The following is a 14,936-nucleotide window of genomic DNA, read 5'->3' on the forward strand; positions in this document are numbered from 1 at the left end:
ATATGTATATGCATGTGTTTCAAAAAGGTGTTAATTTGAGAGCATGACTTATATGGAATCCCTCTCTTGATGTGAATTTGTTTTAAATGTTCATATGATGTAAATTGTTTGAAAACATCTTGAAAAGCATGACATGAAATTTTTTGAGAATTGATATAATTTTGACTTGAAAACTAAAGGGCTATTTGTGTTGAAACATGTTGAATACAATGGTTGAATGAGAAGAATGATGTGATATTGATGGCTTAGAAGTCAGTTATAGCGATATCCTACAGAATATGATATGTGATTGAATCAGATGAAATTTGAATGCATTGATTTTACATGAGATAGGTGGATGCCCGAAGAAGGCATTTGAGTATAAGGGCTCATCGCTGGAAACTATGTTTGCCGACATGGGAATTTGGTACCCTTCTTTGTGATCTTGCGTACCTGACTTTATGTCATTCCCAACTTGGGACTATGGTTAGGAGCCCTGCTTTGTGATCTTGTGCACTACCATTGGGTCGAGACACCCTATTGTGTGATCTTGTGTGTCTTCCCCTCACTTATACTCTAATCTCGGAGGCAACTGAGGTTTGAAAGTTGGTGTAAATGTGATATGTAGGGTATTCCACCAAGCTCAGCTGCATTACATTGTTGTTGAAAACAATTACATTGCTCTCATGTGTGTTTCAAATGATTTGATATGAAATTTCTTTATAATGGCTCTCAACTATATTTTGCAAAAATATTATATTTTGTTTTTATATCTCTGTGTACCAGTACTTTTTTATTGACCCCCTTCCCTCCAAGTTTCGGAGGCACAATCTAGGGGTCCAGAAAATTAGTAGATTCCTCAGATAGATTTGCAGAGTCACTTGGTGACCCTTCTATATTTTGAAAGGCCTGATATCCGCCAGTTTCATTTATCATTTATTAGTTTTGGATCTACTTGGGGCCTTGTCCTAGTTTTCAGATAGATATTTATTTCAGTCATATAGTAGAGATTTCGCAGACGTTATAGAGATGTTGTGTTGAGATTGTGGGGCATTATTCCCCATTATTGATTTCATAAGATTCTTGACCATGTTTCCATAATATTATTTATATTTTTCATTTCTTTTATCATATGAGTTATATGCATGATAATCAGACAAATAAGGGTGTTTCGAACCTTCATAGTACGAAATGCTCGTCACGGCCAGGGCCCCGATTTGGGTCATAACAAACTTGGTATCAGAGCACAGTTTATGATCCCAGGGTGTCTATAAAATCACGTTGAGTAAAGTCTTGTTTATGGGTGTGTAGCATGCTACACTATAAGCAGGAGGCTACTAGGCGTTTAGGAATGTCTCTCTTTCTTCATGTTCCAGTTCATGCAATAGAGTCAAAATATTTCTCTTTCATACTGTCATTCGTGCTATGGTGTCGCCCATATGAAGGTAAAGTCATCCCAAATTCTTTCCTTACTCTGATGTTCTTAGACATGTCCCATTATTGGGGTGATTCAAGTGCAAAAAGTTTAGAATCTACATGATATAGTCTTTTCCGATTGTGTCATATAAGAAAAAAATTGTGCAAAGACTTGAGAGAAGTCTGTTTATTCTTCAATATGTGTTGATACTGATGTAAACATTGATCCTGATGGAATCATGCTTTCCAACTTATGGTATTAAGTGCATCTAGTCCCTCTCAAAAAATCTTGATACAGATGTGGACGGTGTATAGCAGAATGTTAGAACTGTATTCCACCCGAATAGTAGCATAAGTTAAAGTGTTGTTGTCATGACCTATCGGTAATGAAATTAGACCAAGAAGTTAGTGATGTGAAGTCACAAAGTTAGAAGTCAGACTGAGGGTGATTTTTGGTGTAAAGGAATATTTCAGTTGAATAACCGATATTCGAGGATGATTTACCCCTTTATAGTGATAAACTAATGTGGTTGTTAGTAGCACGTGTGGATGGTATGGTAGTCCATGGGGGAAGTATTTTACTCAGATTTTAATTTATACAGAGTAAGATGTGTAATCATTTTTTGCAGATGCAGGGATCTATACACAAAATGAGCGTTTCTTTCAAAAAATCCCCAAGCAAGTCAGGAGCCATGACAGAGCATATAAGGCTTAATAACGGTACTTTTGGTAGCCCAAAAACCGGCTCAACACCCATTTATTGATGACCTTTCGAATTGTCCATCTCATTTCTTGAGATCATGGAGGACAAACAAAAGTGTCTTATCTTCTTTACAAATATTGTATTTAGAATTTTTCTAAAAAAAATAGTCGCTAGCAAAAGCGACTTTTTGTCAACTAATCGTCTACCTTGAGTACAGGTACATACAGAAAGCAAGACCCTGACAAATGATTTCAGGAGAAATTGTTTTTAATTTACCGGAAGAACCATTGCATGTCATTGCCAAAAGGGCCATTACATATTATCGTCATTCAATATCTGTTGACGCGCTAGACACAATGCTGGCATCAAGGATATCATCAGCATTCAATATATCCCTTGACACGCAAGACATAATGCTGGCATCGAGGATATCATCATTATTTAGTGTCTATTGACGCGCTAGACACAACAATAGCATCGAGGATATCATCAACATTCAATATATCTGTTGACACGTAAGACACAACGCTGGCGTCAAGGATATCATCATCATTCAATATCTATTGACGCGCTAGATACAATGCTCGCGTCGAGGATATCATCATCATTCAATATATCTATTGACACACAAGACATAATGCTAGCGTCGAGAATATCATCATCATTTAATATTTGTTGACGCGATAGACACAACGCTGGCGTAGAGGATATAATCATATTTATATATCTGTTGACAAACAAGACACAATGCTGGTGTCGAGGATATCATCATCATGCAATATCTGTTGACACGCAAGACACAACACTAGTGTCGAGGATATCATCATCATGCAATATCTGTTGATGCACAAGACACAACGCTATTTTCAAGGATACCATTAGCATTCAATATATCTGTTGACACGCAAGACACAATGCTAGCATTTAGGATATCATCAGCATTTAATATATATGTTGACATGTAAGACACAATGCTGGTGTCGAGGATATCATCATTATTTTATATCTGTTGACACGCAAGACATAAATACTGGCGTCGAGGATATCTTATCCTTTTATGAATCAGCATCTAAATGCATCGAGAGCACATGATTTAAAGGGACGCCTTTAAGTCGCTATCTAAGGATGAATGATATATAAGATTTCCTAGAAATTGACAATTTGAGGGTCATCTATAAGTCATATTATTTGAAATAGGATAGTGTACAAGATCACCTATGAGTTGATAGCCGGTAGGTCATCCGTAAGCCACAACAATATCCTAACCGGATAGTGTGCAAGATCGCCCAAAAATCGATAGTTCAAAGGTTATCCATAAGTCACAACTAAATCCTTACTGGAGAATATTTAAGATTATCAAATTGATACATCCAAGGGTTCTCTATAAGCCGTGTCATATCCAAGATCTATTATGTGTAGGATTACCCAAAGACTAATAATTTGAGGGATTATCTATAAGTCATATTGTATCCAAGGTCGGATGATGTGCAGGAACACCTAAAAGCTAGTGATTGGAGGGATATATGTAAGCCATCTCTTATTCAAAGTAGGATAATGTGCAGGATTACCTAAAAGCTAGAAATCAAAAGGATATCTGTAAGTCGCCTCATATCCAAAATCAAATAATGCGTAAGATTATCTAAAGATTGATAATTTAAAGGAAATTTATAAATCGATCATCGGCTATAACCAGAGAGGTTATCATTCTACATGGAACAAATGATATAGGTACCCAAAGGGTTGCCACACCAGCACAAGATTTCACGGTTGTAGAAACCGTTCTGCATAAAGTATCGCTGGTGTCCAAAAGGGCCACCCACTTTGAAGACATATTCAACTGAAAAATGTCATAATTATACAACAAACAATAGGGTTGTTGTGTTTGGTATTGCCAGTTATTTCATTCCAAACAGGTACATGAAGAGATGACTCCGCTTTTCAGGCCACAACTCACGTGGAGATATGGTAAAAGACTGTATACCTCTTTCGTGAATTATGTTTAGCACTAACACTTTGTGCTTGAATCATTGTCGAGAGCATCCGAGAGGATGAAAATCTCAAATCAAAACCATAGGTGCGGATGACTTCAAATAGGACGTAGCACCCGAATCAAACCCATTTTCTTTTTCCTCTTTATGATCACGCGCGTTCCACGTGAATCCATACGAGAAGATGCTGAGAATCTTATAGAAACACACTTAGGTGTCTCATCCAATGTTCAAATCCCAAAATTCTAGGATAGAGGTTTACGAATTCGTACATAGGTGGATTATTTTCATTGGCTAGGGAAGATTATTCCCTTTCCACCAATTTCTATTGGCCACTTTTTGTAATTCTGTTCAAGAAAATCAAAATAGAGGTACAGTTCATTTGGGTACGGATCTTTTGAATTTCAAAAATGAACCCTCAATCCCCTTCTATAAGTAACTCTCTTTAGAGCAAGAAAAAGGGATTTTTTTTGGGGATTTTGGAATTTTTTTTCACTGGACTCCCCTTTCCTTTATGGGTTCTCCTCTTCTTTCTCTTTAGAGTTTTAAATTTTAGAGGCAAAGGGGGTTCAAAAGTTTTGGGTTAGAAATTTGGGGTTAGCAAATATCTTCAAAAATTCAGAAATACAAAAAAAAAGGGTTCGAAAGGGGCGCTCTCAGAGGGAAAAATATTCTCTTTACGCCTAAGAAACATACATTTTTAGGAGGTGCGTTTGAAATGTCGAAGCTCCCCGACATTTGAGTTTTTCAGTGGTCGGAGTCCTATCGTTAGCTCGTTATCCCATTTTGCTGCCCCGAAAGAGGTAAATACACTTTTCTTTTTAATTTTGTTGTGGTTATCATTTTCTTCTTCGTGGTTCCACTTCTGTTTGCTGGGAATGACTGCTGTAGAGGCCTGGAAGGCATAGGATTTTTGTGTTTGATATATTGTTCTACTAAAAAACTCATTCTTGCCCGTGTTTGATTGGCTGTCATTCATTCTTGATCTCTCTTATTTTATTTTGTCTGAATGTTACTAGTTAGCTTTAATACTTTAACTTTAGAAACTATTTTACTGGTCTCATATTCGATGTTGCTTTGTAGTTCATAGAGTAGGAGAATAAAATCTTTAAGTATTTTCAAAATTCAAAAAAATATTCAAAGAATAGATATTAGGAAGCCTGTTCACATATCTTTTTCGCTCAAACGTAGGAAATTGTTTTAAATAAGAACTCGAATGTTATTTTCTTTCGACTTGCCACTCTCGATGTACAATAGTCTCATTTGAATCTAAAGTTTATTTTAAAATATGAGAGTGGACCATAGGGCTGAATTATGTTTTCTTCATGGCTAATTCAATTTGTTGTAATTGACTCATGAGAACAAATTAAAGTTTGACGGGCTAATGTTTCTTTCCTTTCTTGCTTTTCTTGTTCGCATATAAGTTGTGGCATCTTGTATCATGATTAAATTTCCTAAAATTGGGTTAACGCAGTTTTTGAATATCATTTGTTTGTTAACCCAGTGGTAACGAAGGCATTAAGATTTCATCCTTGCTTTTCTTGATGTTTCAGCTATCGTATTCCTTGCCTAAAGTGATTAAGTCTTTAATTTTGTAAGTTTGGCATTATGGAATTTGAACGTTTCTTGTGATCCATCATTTATGTAGTATGATCCAGGAGTTGTAAATTTTTTTTGTGACATGCTTAATTGGGTCCTTTTATGGCATCAAAGTGATAAATTATTTTCTTTATTTCGCTAAAGACCATAAGAATTTCTTGTTAAAGCTTTATTTCCTCCTGTAGTTGAAATATCTTTAATTGATTATGAGCATTTTCTTCAAATATTATAGACTTTTGCTCCTGTGGCATTTTTACCTGTATATGAGTATATTTGAATAAAGCAGGAATGCTATAGCTTATTAATTGTTAAAATCTTGGATGTATGTTAATTTCTTCATTCCTTTCTTTGCATGCACCCCCCTTGGAGTTCAAATGAGCCCCTTCTCTCTTTGCATTTCATAAATGGCCTAATGAGGTCTATCCTTTTGAGTTAAGCCCAAAAGAAAATCCAACAATCCATCACATGGCGTATGGATACGAGGAATCGTAAGAAGAATGGGTTAAAGTTCCATCTTAGAAGCGGGAAAGGGGACTTGAAAATCTCGTTATTTCTTCTTTATTGATTTATTTATCCATTGTTTCCATTATTTATTTATTTAGTTACTTATTTATATTTTTGTTTATTTAGTGACTTATTTATTTATTCATTTGGGTCTTGAAGCCAAAGTTGTAAATTTGAAACAGGTGGAGTGAGACTCGAGCCGAAAAGGGCTCGAAAACATAAAATTAAGATAGGTGAAATATGGGTCAAAAACCTAACTAGATTAGGACAGGGTCGACGGTTTGGGTTTAAAAGCCTAAATCACTACTTCTCCCCTTTCCCTTTTTTCTATTTGCTTACTTTTTTTTCGTGTGTTTTGCAAACCTAGTAATATCCTTAGTCAAGTCGCTAAAACGCTGGTTTTGCATAAACACCAAAATATTCCTAAAATCGCTTTTCTTTTCAAAAAATAAACTTTTTCAAAGTTAATCATAAGATGATTTTCAAACAGTCCGGATAACTGCAAGTTAGCGGACAGTTTAGGTGCCTAATACCTTCCTAAAACGTTAATAGGAACCGCTTATCTAGAATCTCTAACTTAAAATGATTTTTCTATTGTGAATCGTTTGCAGTAACTTTCTAAAGGTTTCTTAATTCCTTTTCAAAATTAAGTGGCAACTCTTAAGAAGTCAAAATTTTTGCAAAACAACATCAACCACAATCACATCCACACATCTACTACCCCCACCCGAAAGTAGCAGAAGAATAAAGGTTTGTAGTAATTCAAGTACCTTATCCTCTTGACGCTTGCGCTCTCTCTCTTTTAGTTCATTAAAAAATTTGTTAAATATTTCAAGCAACAAGCCCTCATCACCCATTATTCTGTAAAATAATAACAGCAAAGAAATTCACATTCAATGTTACGACATAATGAGAATCATGAGATTATGAATAAAAAAGTAAAAATCCAGAGCATTTCATTTTATAGCCAAAGAGATTTAGCAGCATACTTCATCAGAACCGTGAAACAATCACAAATGCCAACAATAAAAAAAAACTAAAACAATCACAAATGTTAGAAATTTAAAAACTAACTGCTAGAGCTATTAAACGCCTAGTGTTGGAACAACTAATAATTGACATCAACCAATTTCTAGAGGGATAAGTTCAACATTAAAAATCACTTAGCAAAATAGTAATTCAAGCTAATACTATAAAGAAATAGCCTACCTAAATGTTGAGGAATATAAAACAACAAATCATTCAACACAGCTATTATTCTAAGGTACATTCTAGAACTATGTGAACTACTGAGTTTAGAATATTGAAGGAGTTGGTCCTTAAAAATAATATCAATTATCATTCTCCAATGGTCCTTGAAATCGTGTTACTAATTCTAGATCAATAAAAGCAAAAGAAGCTACTTGCCTATCTCCGAAGAGGGATTTGCAGTCATCCCATTTCGATGATGCAGTAATTTTATGCAACCACAGCAAACAAATAGATTATGGTTTAAAGGAAATATCATGGGATCCCATCCATTGCAATGTGAGAGATTGTAAACTGTTTACTATACCTTTAATGCATGTAGGATTTCATAGAACTCATCTGCTAGACATTTACGTTTTTTGGCTTCTTTTTCTTCTTTCTCCCTAGCCCTTTCCAGTAACTCCTCAAAGACAAACTATGCAGATAAAATATGCACATTCAATACTCAAGCCCAAATGCGTAGAACATAAAGTTTAGAAAGGAAGTATGGAATAAGATTCAGTATAATCCATGTATGTCCTCTTATTCCTTCGTTTGGATGGCAGGGAGGATATAATGTAAGAGTATTATTACCATTTTTTGGAGTAACACCTCACATTATAATATTTGATAAAATGCTTTAAAAAAGTTTTGAGCTATTGAAAGTAAACTAAAAGACTTAAGAGACCCAACCGTCTAAGCATAATTCTTCGACAAGATACCCCTTGCAATTCTATCTTCCCACATACCTAGATTATACGCCATGACCATAAATAACCTCCAAAATCCAAATGATATATGAAGAATATCCTCATTACAAAAATAGCAAATGATCGTTGATATCATCTAGTTATGCTGTTTTACCAGTTTCATAGAGTAAAACTCTTTTCTACTAACCGTAAAACTAGAAAACTACAAGGCAAACTGCTTTGAATTAAGCAAATTAAGATATGTGCGGTAGGTGTAATATTAAACACCACCGTCCAGGAAATAAAAATTAAGGAAAATGGTACCAAAACTGAAGAATTGGAAGCAAAAGCTAACACCAAATATTTGATCAATATGGTCCTCATCTTTATTCTTGAAGGTTTCAGGCTTACTTGCTGACCGACACACTGCTCTTCTATTAACTCCATTACTAGAAGATCCTAATTTAATGTGGGATAGGTTATGGTTGATACTAAAAGAAAATGCCACTAACCACAGTTGACTACCTACGAGTTGCCAATTTAGCAATCACAAACTGACCGATTTCCAGTGAAAAATAACATGGAAGCACTACTAATTATTTTGCACTCAATCCACTCATCTTATGCAGGACCTTTCCCAAAGACAAAAAGGGACAAATACATAGAAATCCATTTAGTGAATTGGGTACTTCAATTTTCACAACATTCAATTCAACATGGGTCGATATGAAACAGTATACAGTGCTTAGCCATAATTAGACCTTTAAGTAGGTATCTGACATTGGTGGAGAGCTAATATACTTGGCGATTGTAACCTTAAAATCATCAAGCGTCCAGGCTGAGGGCAATCCAATCTAAAAGTAAAGACAGCTCAGCCAAAATATTAGGTACTAACCGAAGCACAACAGAGGTTAAAATGAAGAGTGGTGATTACCTCGGCCATCCTAACTGCATCTTTAATTTGTGACTTGTAATCAAGATACTGAAGCAACATACAAGTAACACTCTATCCACAATTACGTGTCACCACCACCAACCACTTCCACCATCACAACCAATATCACTACCAACTACACTACCAGCCGCTACCACACCTACCACTTTCATTATTCTAATTATATCCACCGCCAACTAGGGGTGTTCACTGTTTGGTTTTAACCAAACTGAACCGCGATCCAAACCAAATCGATTAAAAAAACCTATATTTGGTTAGGTTTGGTTTGGATTTGAATTTTAAAAAATCGATACTAATTTGGTTTGGTTTGGTTTTACTCTAAAATACCGACAAAATAACCAAACCAAACCGATATACATATATATTATAAATATTTATATGTTTTTTAATAAATGTAATCTAAATATTTGTTACATTTTATATTTTAATCATTATTTAACTTTAGTCGTAACACATTCAGTCATATGTCTTCATCTAGTTGACAATACATTATGAGATTCTAAATGAATTTGATATTTTGAATGACAAATGATACTAATTGTGAAAATAATATCTTGTTATATATTGAAATTTACAGCTAAAATTCATTAGACTATACACAATCACTAATTTTAACTTTCTTTTGAACCTTGTTGAGCAAGAATTTTATGTGTTCACCTTTTGGGAGTTTCTCATATCATTCTATTAAATATAGTTTTTAAATATTTTTTTAAAAGCGTTCATATGGTGTTATCATGGCTTTGCCGAAGTATAACACTCAGTTGACATCATAGTTTCAAGATGGAGATACAACACTCGGTTAACATCTCATATGTTAGATTGGATTTGTTTTTTAAAATTTTCAACTCTTATCATTAACTAAAGTTATAAACCAAAAAACCCGAATCAAACCGAACTAAACCGACAAGAACCAAACCGATGGTTATTTTTTTGATTGGTTTGGTTTGGTTTTAGAAATTTAAAAACCAATTAAGTTGGTTTGGTTATGGTTTTGACCAATAAACGACCCATATCGACCCATGAACACCCCTACCGCCAAGGCCGCCACCATCAACTGCTACCGGTCGATCCCTACTACCAACCAACTCATCTATCTGAACTAGCACTACCACTAATAACCACCAACATATCATCAACTTCCACACATCGCTAATAACCACTAACACATCGTCAACTTCCACATATTCTTCGGACACCATCACTACCACTGTCACCGGCGTCACCACCTCTACCACCACTATCCGCTACACTCGCTACAGTATCTGTACTAACAACCATTCTAGCATCATAGCTAATAGTGTCTCCAATGACCACCAACACATCGTCAACCATCATGCATACAGTTTTCCATCACCACGATCAATATCTTTAACTACTAACATTAACCAACTTCACATCACAACCACCACCACCACCACTACCAATCGCCAATATCATGACAGTTACTATAATGCCAACTATCTCTACTATCACAACTATCATCACCAACATTGCTAATCACTAACATCAATTAATTTATTACAACCACCACCACCATTACAAACCATCTCCACTATCACTAACAAACATAAATGTTTCTTTTTTTAATCAAATAATAATTTAATTGCATTAAATTAAAAAAATTTCTAATATATAATTATATTATATTTAGAAATAAATAAATTTTGCACATTCAAATATTGAGAAACACCCAAACTTAATCATTTAGTTTTCAGATCTAGAGACAATATCTTAACCATTCAGATGTGCATTCAAAATAATTCAAATGTTTGAATATTAATAAAAACAAATGCAGTCTTAGCTGAAACACAATGGTGTGGTTGTGTGATACTTTAAAGGAGTCGTCGAAAGTCAAAGAAACTATGTGAAAACATGGAAGTTTGATGATCACTTCTCAGAGTTGTTCTGCTCGAGAAACTATAACAATTAAGGTAATATAACCATTAAAGGCATTCAACGGAGGAGAAGTCAATTACAATTATCTGTGAAGTAGCATTTAATACAGCATGGCTAGATTGAAAGAATCATCTATATCTATACTACATTAAAATCATAGAACCCCTAACTTAAAATTTTACGACAATACCATTCCTATCTGCCTAAATACCTACTATCTAGTAAAAAAAAAAGAAAACTAATTGGCATAAAGAGAAACAACATAGATGTTTAATAGGAACAACTGGTCATTGTTCTTATCTCAACAAAATATGTGTTATTTTTTTTTAAAAAAAAAAAGCAACCAGAGGGGTAACTCTCAAATCTCAATCTCATGCTTTTATCCTACCAAGTATGTTCTATTCTTTAATGCACAACAACAACAACAACAACAACAAACCCAGTATATTCCCATATAGTAATGAACTAACTTACTTTTTTACCTAATGAATTGAACTTTTTAGTGACGATTTAAATGATTTTCAGACTTTGTTTAACATCCGATTCATTAAGATGTATTAACAGGTTGAATCTTTTTTTTAAAAAAAGTACTTAGTGGGCTGATATCTTCACCATTCAAATTCAGACCTTCATTAAGTGAAAGCAAATGAAAAGGGATTTTAGTGTAAAGTCTATAAATATGGGTTAGTGTAACAAATGTAGTTGACACAATTCAATACTCGTATTAGCAACCTATTTCACCTGTTTCTCCAGCCCATCCATAACATCTATAAATAAGTCTTTTGTTGTTGATACTAAAGTATTTGATGAGACATCTAGATATGCAGCAAAAGCTTTAATCTGCAAGCACAAAATAAAGAAGGAAATTATTGGATGAAAAATTCAAAAAAACGAAAAGGGAACTCATGAAGGAAATTTTCGCCACTGGCTACTGGCCTGAACAAAAGAAGTCAGAAACAATGGAACTATGGAAGTTCTATCTCCTGGAAATAGAAAAACATAATCTAGGAATTGATGCTAATTCCACTAGAACAAATACCTTAATAAAGTCACAGGATTTTAAAATTTTTAAGTACTCCACTCTATTGCGCTTCTGCTCCTCCAATGCCTTCGCATGCTCCTAATAAAATTCAGTACAAAGTAAAAAAAATAAAATTTCTCTATAAAGAAGACAATATTTACAAAGAGACTTTAACTACACTTGTATGAAAGTATTGAAAAAAAATTTCTATTTTACGACAGAGGCGGGAAATGAAGAAGCATATCATAGTTTAAAGTTTCAAGAAAATTTACATACAAACATGGAATTCTATTTAAAATGGAATTGAATGGTGAACAAATTTAAATGTTGTACCCTTGAGAAGCCGTTAAAAAATGTATTCAATGAACACAAGATTTTAATCAAGTGGACCAGCGCCTAACTCAACTTCGAAAACTAGGTCATGTGGTGAAGATTGTCCAAGATCATATAAGAAAACTAAAGCACATACACCTTACTAGTGTGGGATTCTCATAAATTAATCGCACACAAAGACTAGACATTTGTAGCATCAGTTAACCTAGGTTGGCTAACATCTAATAGTCTAACATCAAGATAGATCTACCTCTAATACCATGTTTAAGAAATTGGACCTTGTTTCTATCTTAAATGAAAGGCTAACTCAATTTATGAGGAGCCAAAGACCACATAAGGAAACTACAGTCCGCACACTTAGTTTTTAACATATAGAAGCTTACAAGAAAGTTTTGCAAAAGGAGCTTCACCTTTTTATCAAGTTCCTCCACATAATCTTCAAAAAGGTCCTGACGGTCTTTAGCTCCCTTAACAGCTTTAAAACGTTCATCATGTTCGAATATGGAGATTGCCTTACTGAATAATCAATAGCAAATAGTTAGTGGATCAAATGGAACTAACATAAGTAATGGATCAACTTCAAGGAACCAAAACACATACAAACAATGACCAATATCTCAAAAAGAAAAGAATAAAAATGTTCAAACTTCCTTACAGCTGGTCCCTTAATACTTGTCCCACACAACCAGCCAAACTTTCTTTTATAACCGTCGTGTTTGGGCCAGCTTGCACCTTGACTAGTTACACCAGGTACTGCTACCTCCCACCAGCACAGATACTGGGTAACTCTGCCTATCAAGGCTTGGACAGATGGTAAGAAATCACCTAGTGTTTTTATCTCTGTTGGAAATTAAACCTGAGACCTTATGGTTCTCAATCTACTTCATTGACCACTAGGTCACACTCTTGGGTGCAAATGTGCAACCAACCAAACTATTATTCGATAAACCAGAATGAGAAGTGTGAACCGTAATATTATATCAAGTTTCCTCTCTCCATATCGCCATAGAGTTACAATAACATTACATTAATCAGAAAGTAAATAAAATTGTTTAAAATAGACCGAATATAATCCTGCCATGTATGCTTAAACATATTTTTTAGAAAAATAGTGTTAAATATAAAATCTTTTAGAACTATATTGGAAATAAAAGGTCAATGCAAATCCCAAATGAAGCCTACATAGTATAGTAAGATCAAGGAAATCTGCTCGCTAAACAAACTTTCAACAGAAATCACATATACTTAGGAAAGAAAAAGTGGTTCTACGAAGCTTCATAGAAAAAGAATTGTGTACTTCTTTTTCCATTCATAAGCACAGGAAACTGGATAAAACTACCCATTAAAATCTCGATGACACGAGACCTCACCTCCATTTCTGTCATCAGCTCTCGAGGTTTCTCCCAGGTAGAGATTCTTGTCCTTCTATTATAAAGGTATCTAAAAATTAATTCAAGAATTGTAAGAATGTTATTAATTGGTTGGAGTAATAAAGCCATAGGAAATATGACAAAATTAGCAACCATAATTGGCCTACTGATCATCAAAAGATGCTGAAAATAGCAATACCTACTAGCATTTAGCCACATGTAAAATATGTATGATAATAGAGAAATGGGGTCAAAATGAAGTTATCAGTATAGTTGTATCAAGTTCTGCTGATCAACAGTCCGGTAGAAATCAGTAGCGGTGAACGGCAGCCCATATAATAACTTTGACAAAGAGGACTGAAACAAAGGGGCCTATTATCTCCAGTGCTAATGGAAGCAGAATGATGTACAAAGCACTAGATGTGGATACTTGAGGGATTTCTTGGCAGTGATGGGGGCCAACAAATCCACCACTTGTTCATAGACAAGACATTAAGTGTTTGTGATGCAGACATTACCCTATTCATATGAGAAACCTATGTGAATATAATCCAAAAGCAAGAACTCTGAAAACCCAAATTGGAATGCTCTTTTTTCTATCTGGAGAACACAAAGTGGTAAAAAATTGGATCTGAATGAAAATGATATTTTTGCAGAGCTCCTTTTCTTGTATACCGCGGTTTTACACCTTTTTTGTTCACTGGAATCTTAATTTGCTTACAAAAAACTATCATAGAATTCAAATGTTGACTATCTCAATCAACACACACCCATTAACCCATTAACTTAAGAATACTTGTTGACAATATTTATACAAAATGGGTACAATAAAACACATTGAATTCTCACCGGAATAACCAAGGGAGCTGGTAATTCTCCAGTCTTCTGTATAGTTGTCGCAGAATTCACATCATGATTACTTATTCGCATCCAGGGTTGTACCGCTGATGGAAACCTATGATCATTTATCTGTGTCTGATACTTGGAGCCAGAAGAATCTGCATTTATGTGCTGCTAAAGACGATAACAAAATGTATTTCATCAATATATGAATGGAACATCGGAAATTGATTGACAATAACCACAAAAGATCTTCCCAAGGCCTTACATTATATGAAGAAAAAAGAGGTAAATTTGGGCCACCAGAACCAGGCATGTGGTTATTTGACATCGGAAGATTTCGCTAAAAATCATGGGGAATAGGTGGTACCTGAGGCATACTATGCATTCCTACTACAGGTCTACCAGTAACCTAT

General features: G+C 34.6%; 1 protein-coding gene across 1 annotated transcript in view; it reads right to left on the bottom strand.

Annotated features, from left to right (window-relative positions):
- LOC124889013 (pre-mRNA-processing protein 40A-like) overlaps positions 1 to 14,936 on the bottom strand; it is a 65,649-nt gene that overhangs the window by 10,826 nt on the left and 39,887 nt on the right. Inside the window, 2 exon segments of the mRNA XM_047400300.1 lie at positions 7,597 to 7,648; positions 7,744 to 7,852. Of these exon segments, the coding sequence (XP_047256256.1) occupies positions 7,597 to 7,648; positions 7,744 to 7,852 (161 nt within the window).

The sequence above is a fragment of the Capsicum annuum genome, chromosome 11 (genome assembly GCF_002878395.1).
Source record: "Capsicum annuum cultivar UCD-10X-F1 chromosome 11, UCD10Xv1.1, whole genome shotgun sequence".
NCBI classification, from domain to species: domain Eukaryota; kingdom Viridiplantae; phylum Streptophyta; class Magnoliopsida; order Solanales; family Solanaceae; genus Capsicum; species Capsicum annuum.